Source organism: Fukomys damarensis, unplaced genomic scaffold (assembly GCF_012274545.1).
Source record: "Fukomys damarensis isolate Sample0158 unplaced genomic scaffold, DMR_v1.0_HiC HiC_scaffold_7, whole genome shotgun sequence".
Taxonomy (NCBI): Eukaryota; Metazoa; Chordata; class Mammalia; order Rodentia; family Bathyergidae; genus Fukomys; species Fukomys damarensis.
The window spans coordinates 19442106-19456629 of NW_022900919.1; the positions used below are offsets into that span (position 1 = coordinate 19442106).

Sequence of the window (14524 nt, forward strand, 5' to 3'; positions counted from 1 at the left end):
GCTCAGGCCCCCTTCTGATTGCCCGCTTTCCGATTCCTCGCGGTCATTTTCTTAATTGGATGGAGCTGTAGGGTGTCATCGTGGCGTCAGATCTGGGTCCCCCACGGTGCCAGGTGGGTACTGAGATCCCGGGGCCTCCGCACCCCGGGCGCGCAGATCCCACAGATCCGTCCCCTCTCTCCGCCACCGCCCCCCCCCTAGCCGTGGACTTGCTAGCTAACTAGTGTGTATCGGGGTATTTTTTTCTCCCTACTTGCCTTTTAAGATGACTTTTATGGTTCCTGCAACTGCTTCCCTCCAGTCTGAACTGTAGTTTAGGAAGATTTAAGAGGCCAGAAGGTGCTTGTGTGGGTTTTAACCAACCCGAGACTGTCATTAATGTATCTTTGCGCTCGGGCGAGATGTCCCGGGTGCTGTGTAGCAGTTGCAGGGCTTGTTTTCACGGGGATACTGCGAGGTCCTTCCTGGTGAGAGACAGGCCTGCCTGCGAGGGGACATCCTCTTGGCCCACCCTTGAACTGCAGTTCGAGTGCCCCGCACTTGAAGGGCACCCCACGCGCCTATATTTCTGTTCACAATGCAAACTGCCAGCTGATGTCCACCTGGAGGGGACATCGACAGTCTCCGTGGATACCTGGGAACTCACAGAACTTCCCAAAGGTGCGAAGAGGAGGACTTGGCGCTCTGGGGGTCACCCAGCCAGCTTTGAAGTTGCTTTGTCAGTCCTGCCTTTGTACATATGTAAGTAAAAATGGTCAAAGTTTGTTTCTGCCAGGTGAAGTTCCCAGGTGGGCGGGGTAACACCTCAGGTTTCATCGTAGCTGTGGGGTCTAACTTGGGAGGAGAAGAAGCCAGTCCTTAACCATCCTTAGCTGTTAGAAACTGTTCCATCAAGGCTGATGGGCCTGCCTGGTTTTGAGTTTTGAGACCTAAGGTAGCCACTGCTCCCATTTGTTTTAAAGTGAATATTATTTTCTAGCATTTTCCTGATGGTTTTGTAATTGCTTATCCAGCCATGCATGGCCCTTGCCAGGCACCTGCTGGGCTTGGAGCAGAATCTGGAGACACTTGGCCACCTGTGACTGGAAATTCCAGGGCCCACACACGGAGCTGGCTCTCAGGTTGGGATAGAGCTACAACCCTTTGGGGGTGGGAAAACAGGCACTAGGGGTGGTGTTTTCTTCCTCTCACCTGTGTGGGAGGTGAGTCTTGAGTCTCTGGCCCACTTCGTGTGTGCCATTTGTTCTCTGCTTACTTAGGTCACTTCCACCCCCATCCAGGTGTTTCCTACCAGGGAGACATTTCCTGCTCACTATCCAGAGATATCTGGATATCTCTGGATAGTCAAGGTCTGGAATGATTCTCAGGTTGGAGAATGGCAGACTAATGGGACTACCAGAGATTTTACACAACTTCTATTTTTAAATTTGCCTTGTGGCCTGGAGATATTGAGCAAGATAGCAAGGTTGCACTTGGAAAGTATAGCTTCTTTCTAGGTGGGAGGCAGTTGATAAAAGGAAGAGGCCATTACATCTCAGGTTCAGTGCCCCTGTCAATACTGATGCTGGGTGTAGGCTCCTCATATGACTCAGTCACCCAGGATCCTGCATGTATGGCCAGGGCCTGGCCCAGGCTGGGGCTCAGTTTGTAGAATTGAGGAACCTGGATCTGTACTTGGGAAGCTGAATCAGGAGTGCTGTGTGAGGCCAGCTTGGGATACATAGTGAGTTCAAGGCCACCCTGAACTATACAGCGAGACCCTGTCTCAAACAACAATAACAAAAAACTCTGAATCTGCAGGGTCTCAGTTAATGGTGGTTGATTCAGCCCTTTGACTTCAAAGCTGGACAGGGACCTTAGAGATTATTTAAAAAAGACAAAAGCAGGAAGAACGCTCCCTGCCCAGGATCACACAGTAAACAACAGGCAGTGCTCAAACCTGAGTTCCAGAATCTCTTTCCACGTCACCGGTCGTCACTACCTCTGTGACTGCTGGAACTTCCCAGTCAAACTCTGTTCAGAGAGATAGCTCTGAAAACATGAAACCCCAGTCTTGTGCTACATGCAGGAGCCTGGGAGCCTGCCTGGTAAATTGAGTTATTTTCCAGGCAAGTGATGCACACTGACCTGAAGGATGTGACAGGCCATTGTGACTTGTGGAAACTGGGTGCTTCTGGCTGTTTTAATACTGACTTCTTCAAAGTCCAGCAGTTCAGCAGGGTGGAACTTTAGTCATTGAGATGTTCCCAAATTACCATTTTTTGATCTGGAATACTTTATTTCTACTTTGTACTTATGTGTGGCTAGATGGGAAGAATGGGGACATAAGGAAGGGCCAGAGACCCAGACAAATCTCCATCCATGGATTAGAAGTGCTAGAAAGTCAGTCTGTGTTCCTAGAGGTCTGGTAATGTGGATTTGGGAACATGTGGATTTCTTCTACCATCCTACTTTGTGCTTGTTTTGCTTTGTCCATTGCTGAGCCCCTGTAGAACTGGACCCTAGTGGATCTTCATAAATACTTGTTAAATGAACGTCCTGGACATTAGGAAAAGGATTTCTTTCCCAGAAGGAACTGGGAATGACACAGGCAGGGATGGGGAGGTGATTGATAGAAGCTGCAGAGTTGTGCTATGATTCATTGTTTCAAACTAGCTCCAGACAGGTGAGGCAGGAGGGGGCTGGGAATAGTAGAGATCCTGCCTGGGTGGAGCTGCTGGGTGGAGACTGGAAAACAATGGAAAGGTTTTGAAGGTTTTGAATTGGACTCAGATTTGAGAATAATCATGTGTCCTGGACCTGGATTATGTTACATGCTTTGTAGGCAGCCTCTCCCTTAGTCCTCCAAGAGGAGACACAGGGTTATCCTCACTGGTAGCCCAGGAAACAGCCCAGAGGAGTTGTACCTGTCCAAGGCCACAGAGCTGGTATCTGAAGCCAGGGACTGGCTTCAGACTTTGCTCCCTAGGGTGATGATATGGTCAGACATCTCTGCCCCTGCCAAAGAGCTAGGCCTTCTGAGCGCTGAGTGTCCAGAGAGGGTGGCAAAAGAAAAGCCGGAAGATTTGTGAGTGTGCAGCACAGCGAGCCAGGTCAGGGAGCATGCACGTACCTTCCTCTGCCAGGGCCCTCACTGTGCTTGAAGTTGGTTCACCCAGTGAGGATGGACAGGAAGGCTTATTTCCTAGGGCCTAATTGTTCTCTGGCAGAGAGTGGTATTCCCAGTCAGGACTATTTTATACTTGATAAAACTTTAGGATACCTTTTATTTTTAATTGGAAAAGGTTGCTTTCCAACTTGAAGTTTCCATACATGTGCAAAGCATGCTCTCTACCCCGGAGCCATACCCCAACACAGGTAACACATACTTGGAACTGATGCAGTGTTAAAGCAGAGTAGTATTGCGCTTGTCCCTGAGGTCTCTGGATGAGCGCCCTGGTACAGACCTTCCCTTCCTGCGCAAGACTGACCCCACCTACTGTGGATCACAGCAGCAGCAGGCCCTGGATAGCCTGGATTTACTAGATGCTGTGCTGGCCCATCCTTAGTGCATTTGCAGTCTCCCTGGGAGGCAGACATTAAACTAATAATTACACAAATACTCTTTAATTACAGTTGTTATAAATGCTTCAAAGGAAAAAGTTCAGAGGCGCAGGAGCCATAATCAGGGATGAGGGAGGAAGGGACGCTGTCCTGAAGAAAGGGCATTGAAACAGCTGCCTGGAGGGGGAGGGGCAAAAGCTGCACCCCAGAGGTACTGTGCACAACCTGGTGCAAGCTTTGCTGTTTTCTTTGTGGTCTGACGACTAGCTTCGCCTGGCCTGGGAGCATGGTGCAGGTGTAGGATTTCGGGCCCTCAGTGGACCTGCAGAATCTACATCTCAGGGATTCCTGTGCAGGGTGATGTCTGATGGACTCAAGGACTGACCAGAAAGTTCTCCGCCTTGAGGGGGGGTGTTCAGATATCCTCAGGCAGGTAATAGGGAAGTAGTTAATCTCACACTTCCTCTCTGATGATCTCTGGGCTGCTGAGGGCAAGGCCCTGGGCTTTCCCAGTGTCCGCCCCTGTGACACTGTGACCTCTGTGGGAGCCTGCAGGCTCTGGTCTAACATCAGTGAGCAGGGCTCTGAAGAAGGATCAGAATCCTTTGCAGGTGTGGGGAGCTTTGTCACAGAGGGGTTCTCTTTAGGAGACTCAGGGAGGATTTTTTCCTGAAGCAAGAGAACTGGCAAGGGTCAGAAGGGCTTTGGTGAAGAGAAGTGTAACGTTTCTGCCAAACGGAACCTAAAACGGGGGTGGAGGGGAGAAACCTGCTCGGTAGTTCTGTGTTCCTGGGAATGTGATACTGTAAGAATTGCCTCCCAGGCCTGAGAGGCCTGTCACTGCAGCCCTCTGTGTCACTGTAGAGAAGCCTGAGACCAGGGGTCCTTGATCCTTGCAGGGTGCCTGTGGGCTTCTGGACCATGTGTCTGGAGGTAACCAATACATGCACTTTTCTGGGGACAGGACCTGTGGTTTCACCAGCTCCAAAGGGGTCTGTGGCCCTAAGAACTAGAATCGAGCCTTTCCCAACGTACCTTCCAGCTCTTGTTACCCAGCACTTTCTCTGTGCCTGGCAAAGTGCTAGCAGTGCCTTACCTGCTACTTGCTCATTCGCAATGAGAACCTATTCTGGAGTCACATGCCCCAAGGCCCCCAGAGTCCCTGCTCTTGAAGCCTGCTCGTGACAGGGCAGCAGGACAAGGGGCAAACTCTTCTTGGTAGCACAGATTTTGAGATGACAGACTCCCCCCCCACATGTGTACAGACAAGTAAGGGTCCCCAAAATGTTCCTCCAAAAACCAGAATTTTCCCAAGGAAACAAGTGTCAAACAGCTCCAGGTTGCCACACAAGCCGGGGAAAGCCCATGTCACTTTTGGGCCCAATTTATGCTTGTTTGCAAGGAAAATATTAGAAGTTAAGATTACCGCAGCATTAAAGACTAAATTTTTTGTTTGTTTGTTTGTTGTTTGTTTTTTGAGACAGGTCTCACTATGTAGTTGAGACTGACCTGGAACTCACTATGTAGCCCAGGCTGGTCTCGAACTCACAGCGATCCTCCTGCCTCAGCCTCCCGAGTGCTGGGATTATAGGTGTGCACCACAATGCCTAGCTAAAGACTAAATTTTTTAAAATCTGGAATCAGAAGGAAGGCACTTAAAGAATTGTACCCTTAAAATAGGGGGTGAGATGGTGACAGGAAATTGGTAGATTCTGAGGGGGAAGGTTGAGAGGATGCTACAGCCAAAGCAGGGCCAAATGGGTGCTGGGTCAGCAGCACCAGATGGTAAAATAACTGGTTTTATTACCTACTAATTCATGTGTGGAGTGCCCCATCCTGACCCTTACCCCATCCCAAGGGCTTACTCCAAGGACAGAGGCCTTTGTCTTCCCTTTTATTCATTTCTGTGTTCTTTGAATTTTTATTTGTATGTAGTTTCTTTGTAATAATGCACTTGCATGTTTGGAAATGGAGTTAAAGGACTATATGAAGTGGGTTGGCCTCAAAGGAGGTTTTAGTTCTTTTACAACTGCCACTGTGACAGAGTTTCTGATAATGCATGTTCTATTGTGTGTTTCTAGAAGTGCGCAGGGAGCTGTGGGAAATGGGAGGATGTTCAGTGTGGTGGGAAGGGGTAGGGGATCATATGGTATCCCAGCTCTTCCCTCTTTCTTCCTCCTTGCTTCTGCCTGGTGTGATATCTGCAGGACCATTATCAGATTAGGATGATCGCTGCGGTGCTTGGAAGGACACCCACAACCTCACCTGGGAAACTTGTCGCTGTAGTGATGGCTCTTGGTCATGTGTGGACTGTCTCCAGGGTTGTTTGGACCCGGCAGGCTCGGGATGGGCTTCCAGCTGGGAAAGGCTGTCCTTCAGGTCTAGGACAAGACTGGCCAAGCTTGAGTGGCTCTATTCTGTGTCACATCAGAGTGTTCCTGCAAGGACCTCATCCAAGCCAACCCCCGAGAAGCACCAGGTACCTTCGGAAGTCAGTGGTGCTTGTTAGTTAATCCTGCTTTGTGATTCTCATTCTGGGACCCTGGGCTCACAAGCCCTCGCCTTTCATCAGTGTGGAATCCTCTAGCTGTGGGACCACAGGAGCTCTTGTAGCCCTTCCATGACTTGGAAGGGATCATCTCTGAAGCGCTGAGCTCGTGTCCTCAAAGTAGCCCTGCTCACCCCCCCCACCCAAGCCACCACCTCTGATCCTGCCCTGGCTACCGCCATAAGACCTGGCACCCCTCCCTCCCAGGCCCCAGTTCCTCACCCACAGCCACATCTGTCTCCCCTCCTGTGTCATTTCCTTTACTGTAGGATTTTACAAAGGAGCATGCCCCATCTGTCCCGTGTTCCCTGGGCCTGGTTTGTCCTTGGGGTGTCTTTCTGCCTCTCCATCCTACTGATCCTGCCATTCTGTCCTCTCCTGTTCCACGTTGGTGCTTTGGTCGTGATGTGCTGCTCCTTGCCTCCTGTCCCTGTCCCAGCCTGGTGGTGAGGGCTCTTTGCAGCCTGTGTCCCTCTCTTGGGCTGCAAGGTCTTCTGTTTGTGATCCAGGCTGACGTCTATATAGTTTAACTGATGAGTTTGGGCCATTTATATTTGTTATAGGTTTCAATATATGGATTTCTTTGTACTATCTTATTTTGCACTTGTTTATTATTTTTCTGGTTTTTTATTTATTCAATTTGATTCAGAGGCGTTCCCCCCCCATTTTTGTTTATTTGTTTTTGTTTGAGACAGGGTCTTGCTATATATATGTATATAGCCAGGCTAGCCTTAAATTCACAGTGATGCTCCTGCCTGAGCCTCTTGAGTGTTGGGATTATAGGTGAGTGCCACCACACCCAACATTTTTTTACTATTTTATTTCCTTCCCTCACATTTCTCCCTTAGCCCAGGTCTTCTGAGATCAGAACATTGTGTGGTAAAGGTTTTTTTTAGTCATAAGCTTTCAGTCTTTGGGTGGAATTTTATTTCATTCTTATATTTAAAAGATATTTTTGCCAGGTATAAAACATTAACTTGACAGCTATTTTCTCTTAGTTGTTACAGGCAGTATTGCTCTGGCTTCTGGATGTTACTGTTGATATAGAAAATGATAGTGGGGTTATTTTTCTCCTGGGTATATTCTCTCTAGGTGTGTGTGTGCGTGCGTGTGTGTGTGTGTGTGTGTGTAAATGTACTGAAAAGTGAATTTTATTTGGCTAAAGATTCACTGGGCTTCTGAAAACCAAGGATTGATGATTTCGATCAGTTCTAGAATATCTGCAGCTATTGTCTTTTTGAACATTATTCCTTTTTTTTTTTTTTTTAAGACAGACTCTCAGGGTCTTGCTATATAGTTCAGGCTGGTCTTGAGCTCAGTTGCCCAGGCTGGTGCTAAACTTGTAGTAATCCTCTTGCCTCAGCCTCCCAGAGTGCTGAGGTTACAGGCATGTGCCACCACAACTGGCTCATATATTTCTATCTTGTTCTTTTTCATATATGCTTGGTCTGTTTTTTCTTTCTTTTAAAAAAAATGTGTTACTCCTTGGGCTGGGGATTTAGCTCAGTGGTACCGTGTCTGCCTTGCAACCACAAGGTCCTGAGTTTGATCCCCAGTACTGGAAAAAAAAAATCTTACTCCTTACTGTGTCTTTAATTTCCCACTTTTTTCTTTAATCATATTGAACATAGTTATTTTATATTCTGTATCCAGTAATTCCAGTATTTGAAGAATTTGCAGGTGTGATTCTGCTGTTGGCTGCTTCTGCAGACTCCTGCACATGAGCGCTGTTTTCTTGGGTGTTTGATGATTTCAGATTGTGAGCTAATATTGCTTAGAAGTTTATCTGTGAGAACTCTTAGAGGACACTCTCCCAAAGAGGAGGAGATGTGTGTCTCCTGCCAGATCCCTGAAGGCCCTCCCTGCAGATGCAGCCATTTCTCTATATTTGTCACTTGCAGTTTTGGGGTCAAGTCCAGACCCTCCGGAAGGCTTGCTGGTGGCCATAGACCCTCCCAGGAGCCATCCCCATCTCACTGTGAGCCAGGTGACCTCATTGCTTCCCCACACACCTGTGTTATGCCATTGTTGCCTTAGCTCCAAACACTCCCTCATTTCTAGTCGAACTCCGGTTGTTTAGAACCCACTTAAAAGCTGGGTGTCTTAGCAGCCTGCTCCATCCCCTGTGGAACTCACTGGTCTCCCCACATTTCTCAGCCACCATGGCCTTGGGTCTGTGGGTATCTGTGTTTAGAGCCCATACTGGACTCGGTTTTTTGAAAGCTCAAAGCTGTGTCATTGATTTCTGGAGCCCCAGTGCCTGGCTCACTGTTGGGCAGTGTAGTCATTTAATAGATATGTATTGATTGAACAGAATTTATGGCAAAATCATTGTCTCTCTTCTTGAATAGTAATATAAAAATCATAAAACCAACCTTCCCCGAAATTGTGGGCAAGTCCAATTCACCTCTTTGAATCTCTGGGCCCTCAGCTATGAAATGAAAGGACGGCTCCGAGGTGTGCTTGCTCCAAGGTGCAGTGCGGCTTGGCTGTCGGTCACAGGATCAGGGGCCACTCTTGGCTCAAAGATGGGATATGAAGGAGGGGTGGCTGCCGAGAGAAGGAATGCGGTTCTGAAACAGGCCATGAGTTGGACTAGGAGAAGGGGAGGAATTTCAAAGTAAGCTCATATAAATAAGGATGACATTTTAAACTTACCGACTTAGAATGACTATCAAAAATGAACACGTGCCGGGCATGGTGGTGCACGCCTGTAATCCCAGCACTCAGGAGGCTGAGGCAGGAGGATCACGCCGAGAGAAGGAATGCGGTTCTGAAACAGGCCATGAGTTGGACTAGGAGAAGGGGAGGAATTTCAAAGTAAGCTCATATAAATAAGGATGACATTTTAAACTTACCGACTTAGAATGACTATCAAAAATGAACACGTGCCGGGCATGGTGGTGCACGCCTGTAATCCCAGCACTCAGGAGGCTGAGGCAGGAGGATCACTGTGAGTTTGAGACCAGCCTGTGGTACACAGTGAGTTCCAGGTCAGTCTCAACTACATAGTGAGACCCTGTCTCAAAAAAACAAAACAAACAAACAAAAAGAACACATAACACACCGCCTGCTTTGCAAGTGCAAGGTCCCAAGTTCTATCCCTGTACCCCCCCCCGCAAAAAAAAAAGAACACAACAATATAAATTTCAGATGGATTAAGGATGGCAAATTTTTTTTTTTTTTTTTTTTTTTTTGGTACCAGGGATTGAACTCTGGTCCTTGCGCTTGCAAGGCAGGTGGCGGAACCACTGAGCTAAATTCCCGGCCCAGGTAAATTTTTTTTAAAAAATGAACTCAGGAAAATGTTGAAATATGAATTAAAACCCAGAAGACATAAAAGAAAAGAATATGTTTGACCCTACACAAAGAGAATTTCTTTTTCTTTTTTTGTGTGCGAATAGAGAATTTATTTTTATTTTATTTTTTTAGCTTTTAAAAAAATTTTTTACAGACAGGATGTTATTATGTATTCCAGGGTGGCCTCGAATTTGTAATCCTCCTGCCTCAGCAACATATATCATAGAGCACATTTCTTTAATATCTGATGTACTCCTGCAAATGAATAAAAGGTTATCAGCTCAGTGGGTGAGGGGGCTGGGAATTGAATTCAGGGCCTTTTATATGCTAAACATGCTCTAACACTGAGCTATACTCTTGGCCCCTCAACCCAGATTTTTTTTTTTTTTTTTTGAGACAGGGTCTCACTATGTAGATGAGACTGACCTGGAACTCACTATGTAGCCCAGGCTGGTCTTGAACTCACAGTGATCCTCCTGCCTTAGCCTCCTGAGTGCTGGGATTACAGGCACAGGTGTGCGCCACCACACCCGGCTCAACCCAGCTTTTAAAGGAAATAAAAATTGTTCTTCACTGTATGAGAACATTTCAACCCATTAGCAATAAGAGAAACAAATTTAGATATGATAGTGGGCATAATTTATTATTATTATTGTTATTGTGTTATTATTACCATTATTTGAAACAGGGTCTTGCTATGTATTCCAGGTTGACCTTGAGCTAACTTTGTAGTCCAGGCTGGCCTTGAAGTTGCAGCCATCCTCCTGTCTCAACTTTCCCAAGGGCTGGGATTACAGGTGTGTGCCACCATACTTGGCTTTTGAAGTTCTGCATTTTTAAGGACAGTTCATTGCATTATTGCATCATTGCTTATAGAAGCAGGGAGGGAGGAAGGGAGAGAAGGAGGGAAAGTCAGGCGTGGTGTTGCATGTGCCTGTAATCCCAGCATTTTGGAGGGCTGAGGTGAGAGGATTGTGAGTTGAAGTCCAGGCTAGGGGAGACTCTGTTTCAATAAAAAATATAAAAAAGATTTGGGGATGTAGCTCATTTTGAAGACCCTGGGTTCAATCCTCGGTACAAGAAAATCAGGGAGGGGGAGCCCGTCATTAGAGAACAGGTAACCGCCCTAGCACCACACAGAGCAGTTCTGTGTGGCTGGAAGATCGCCCGTAAGAGTGTGAGTGTCCTGCATGCCAGTGTGCACTCTGGATGAGCCAGAGTGAGAAGGTGAGGGGTGGAAGGCCTGCTGTGTGATCACTCTGCAGGGATGTAGAGGAGCTGCGTGGCTGGGGTTTCCCACCACTGGGGCTGACTTTTCCACATTGTAAATTTTGTGCCTTGTGCATATATGGCTTCATCAAAAATATCTTTAAAGGAGGAGGTTGGGGTAGAAAGGGAAGGTAGGGGTAGGGAGAAAATGGGCTTGACTTTGCAGTTTTACATAGGCCATTTCAATCACTCTTTCCTGCAACCTGTGCCTGGTCACTCCCTTTCTTTCTCTCTTCTTTTCTTTTTTCTTTTCTTTTCTTTTCTTCCCCCCTTCCCCTTCCCTGTTCCCTTTGCCTCCCTCCCTCCCTTCTCTCTCTTTTTCTTCCCGCCTCTCCTCTCTATCTTTCTTGGTGTGGGGTGGATTGAGACAAAGTCTCACTATGTAGTTATATAGTCCAGGCTGGCTTTGAACTCACTGTGTAGTCCAGTTGGCCTAGAACTTGCGGCGGACCTCCTGCCTTGGCTTCCAGAGAGCTTGGATTACAGGCATGCACCATCGCACCCAGTGGCATCTTTTTTTTTGTACTGGGGATTGAACTCAGGTCCTTGCCTCCTGTCTTTTTAAGGTAGGGTATTGACACAGAGAGCAACACTGATGTGTTGGCCGTATAGAATATGAGAGTGTAAAAAAAAAAAAGAAAAAGAGTATGAGAGTGTAATTTATAGGGTACCACTTCACCCAAGGGAAGAATTTGATGTCTTTAAGATACACAAAATTGTCCAACACCAGCTGTCCTCCTGCACGGTGTTGTATTTATTTTCTGAGTTGGAGTTATGGTTTCCTGACAGCGGCACTCTTCGGGGGCTGAGGAATCCACCCAGGGAATAGGAAGATTTGGGCCCTGTGCCTGGGCCGGAGTGCCCCACACCTTGTCGCTGTGCCGGGTAGCATCTTTACAGGGCCGCGGCCGCCCTGCTTATGGTGGCATGTGTGGCTGGTGTAGTCTCAAAGTGTCTCAATATCACAGTGCCATCCCCACACTTCCATGCCATTATTCACTGAATGCGGAAATGGATGGGAGGCGCCCCATGGACATTTCCCAAATGGAAGCTCCCTGATGGCTGAGATCTGGGAGGCTTTCAGCTTGGGATCATACAGAAGATGGAGGCTCCCTTCTCCCCACTGCTCCTCAGGCCTTCCTGTTGCTTGAATAATTCAGTACCTGCCCTGTGGAATTTTCCTTCCTTGAGCTCCAGGAAGTGGTCACTCTAATGCCCTCCCTCCCAGAGGCCTGCCCTGTCATTGTCCCGGAAACTCCTCTGAAACGAAGTGGAGTTCTCCAGCTTCAGTGACAGAGCTCTGGGACTGTCTCTTCCTATTCTTGTTTTTGTTTGTTTGTTTTGTTTTCTTCCTACTCCTGGTTTGGGCCTTTTCTTACTTCTGTTTAAAAATTCATGTTCCCTGCTGCTGCCATTTGGATTAACAAATCTCAGAAACTGCTGCTTGTTTTGTCTTGCTGTAGTAGGTATTGAATGCAGGGCTTCATGTTAAACTACCCAGTCCTTTTTAAAAAATTTAGCCTTGCTGGGGATTTAGCTCAGTGGTTCCGCCGCCTGCCTTGAAAGTGCAAGAACCTGAGTTTGATCCCTGGCACCCCCCCAAAATTAATTAATTAATAAAATGTAGCCTTGCTGAGGTCAAACTTGTGATCCTCCTGTTTCAGCCTCCCAGAGTGCTGGGATTATAGGCATGTACTAAGCCAGGGCTTATTTGGTTTTGTTTTGAGACCGTCTTTTTTTTTTTTTTAGACAGAGTCTTGCTATGTAGTTCAGTCCTTGAACTCACTATGTAGCCCATGCTGGCCTCAAACTCACAATTCTCTTGCCTCATTCTCCTGAATGTTGAGATTATAGGTGTGTCCCATCATACCTGGTGGCAAGACAGTCTTGCTACTTCACCCGGACTGACTGCGAAGTCCTGTGCTGAAGGAATCTCCTGCCCAGCCTCCTAAGCAGTGGGACTGTCGGTGGCCTGGCTAAAAAAAAGCCAGCCTGTTTCCCCCTTTCCCTTTGAGTTGCTTACCTAAGAGATGGTCACTATTCTTTCCCTACAGGAGGACAAACGTGAGTTTGCTTTGTCTTTCCCCACCCCAGCCTGCACCTGCTAGCTCTGCACTGCACCTCTTTTCCCAAGTGCTCCCCAAGGGCCTGGGGGAGCTGAAGGTCTCATCTCTGGAGATTTGCTTTGGGGCTGGTGGCCTCCCTTGCCTCTGTTCAGCCCTGCTGGGGGATCCTGATTCTTTACCTCTAGAATCACCATTTAGTCCTTCAAAATACCCTTACATGGGTTTGTGTTTTTTTGGCTTTGGTTTTTTTGAGACAGAGTCTTTCTTTATGTAGTCCCAGCTGGGCTTGAACTTACTTTATAGTTCAGGCTGGCCTCAAACTTGCAGCAATCCTCCTGCCTCAGCCTCCCAAGCACTGTGATCACAGGCATGGGTCACTACATCCAGCCTAGTATTTTATTTTAATTCAGTTCCCCAAGATTTAGATGTCTAAATAGCCTGATTTAAAAAAAAATATTGAAAAGAAGTTTATGATTACAGTAAAAAGTTTTGGAAAGATAACCAGGCAAAAATAAAAGTCATCATTAATATTTTAAGATAGTATATATTCTTTTTTGTTTGTTTTTTAAAGATAGTATATATTCTTTCAGCATATTTTTAATTTGAAAAGATGAGAACAGTTTGTACCATCTTGCTACCTTTTTCTTTTAATTAACAATGTCAATTAAATTAATTTTTAATTAACATTTCTATTGGTTTAAATATTTGCCTCCCAATCACTTTAAAGGGCTGCATAGCTGGGCATGGTGGTGCATGTCTATAATCCTAGCACTCAGGAGGCCGAGGCAGGATTGCTGTGAGTTCAAGGCCTCCGTAGTGAGACACTGTGTCCGAACAAACAAACAAACAGGCTGTATAGTACATTTTTGAGGAGACAGACTGCAATTTTAGGAGTCATCTATGTTTTGGTCATTTCCTCACCTTCTGTCTCATGCAGAGAGCACTGTGGTGAGCACTGTGTGTGGCTTTGCCACTGTCTCCATTGTTTCCTTGGGATACCTGTCCAGTAGAAACACCACTCCTGAGACACATTCTACAGGCTCTCGATTTAGATGGTTAAATCACCCTCTAGAAATGTTAAATGGGGTTTTGATTCACTTTAGCTAAATACCAAGGTTTATTCTTTTTTTGCTTTTTTTCTTTCTTTCTTTTTTTTTTTTTTTTTTCAGTTTTTTGAGACAGGGTCTCACTATGTAGTGAGACTGACCTGGAACTCATTATGTAGCTCAGGCTGGTCTTGAACTCACAGCGATCCTCCTGCCTCAGCCTCCAGAGTGTTGGGATTACAGGCCTGTGCCACCATGCCTGGCCCAAGGTTTATTCTTTTAAAATACAGTTGTAGTCTTTAAGGCGTCTCTTTCCTCGCTTTCACACACACTGGTTTTCAGCACAAGGCCAGGGAGAGGAGCCAAGCTGAGGAGAAACTCCGTCCTTGTGCCTCTCTGTGGTGACAGAGGCCACAGGGACCAGTGGCTCCCAGTGAAACCACTGCTTTGGGGTCCCCAGGGCAGGGTTGGCTTGGAGAACTCAGGCTGCTCTCCTTTCCAGGACAGTGCTTGAGAAGCCCACACTGGGCCGTAACTCCTGAACCCCAGAGCAAGTGCAGCCTGGCACTGTGGGCCAGTGGGTGGGAGTCTGGGTGTCTGTGGGGTGGTGGGTGTAGAACTGCGGATCCCAGCAGCACGCAGCCCAGGGTGGCCGGGGAGGCTTCTGCCTAGACCTTGGGCCCCTCAGAGAATGGAAGAGGGCTTGGTGGGATTACTGAGGTGCAGGCATGTGGCTTTTTTTTTTTTTTTTT

General features: G+C 47.1%; 1 protein-coding gene across 5 annotated transcripts in view; it reads left to right on the plus strand.

The window, feature by feature from the left end:
* Positions 1 to 6: 6 nt before the first annotated feature.
* The window catches only part of Znf710 (zinc finger protein 710), a 63429-nt gene continuing 48911 nt past the window's right edge, over positions 7 to 14524 (plus strand). Inside the window, exons 1-2 of one of the 5 annotated variants that reach the window (XM_033761088.1) lie at positions 7 to 113; positions 592 to 741. In XM_033761088.1, coding sequence (XP_033616979.1) covers positions 595 to 741 — 147 coding nt within the window. In that variant the 5' untranslated portion in view covers positions 7 to 113; positions 592 to 594. Of the gene's footprint in view, positions 742 to 1013; positions 1122 to 14524 lie in introns of all 5 variants that reach the window. The other 4 variants (XM_010621074.2, XM_033761089.1, XM_019207054.1 and 1 more) reach the window with 4 other exon arrangements.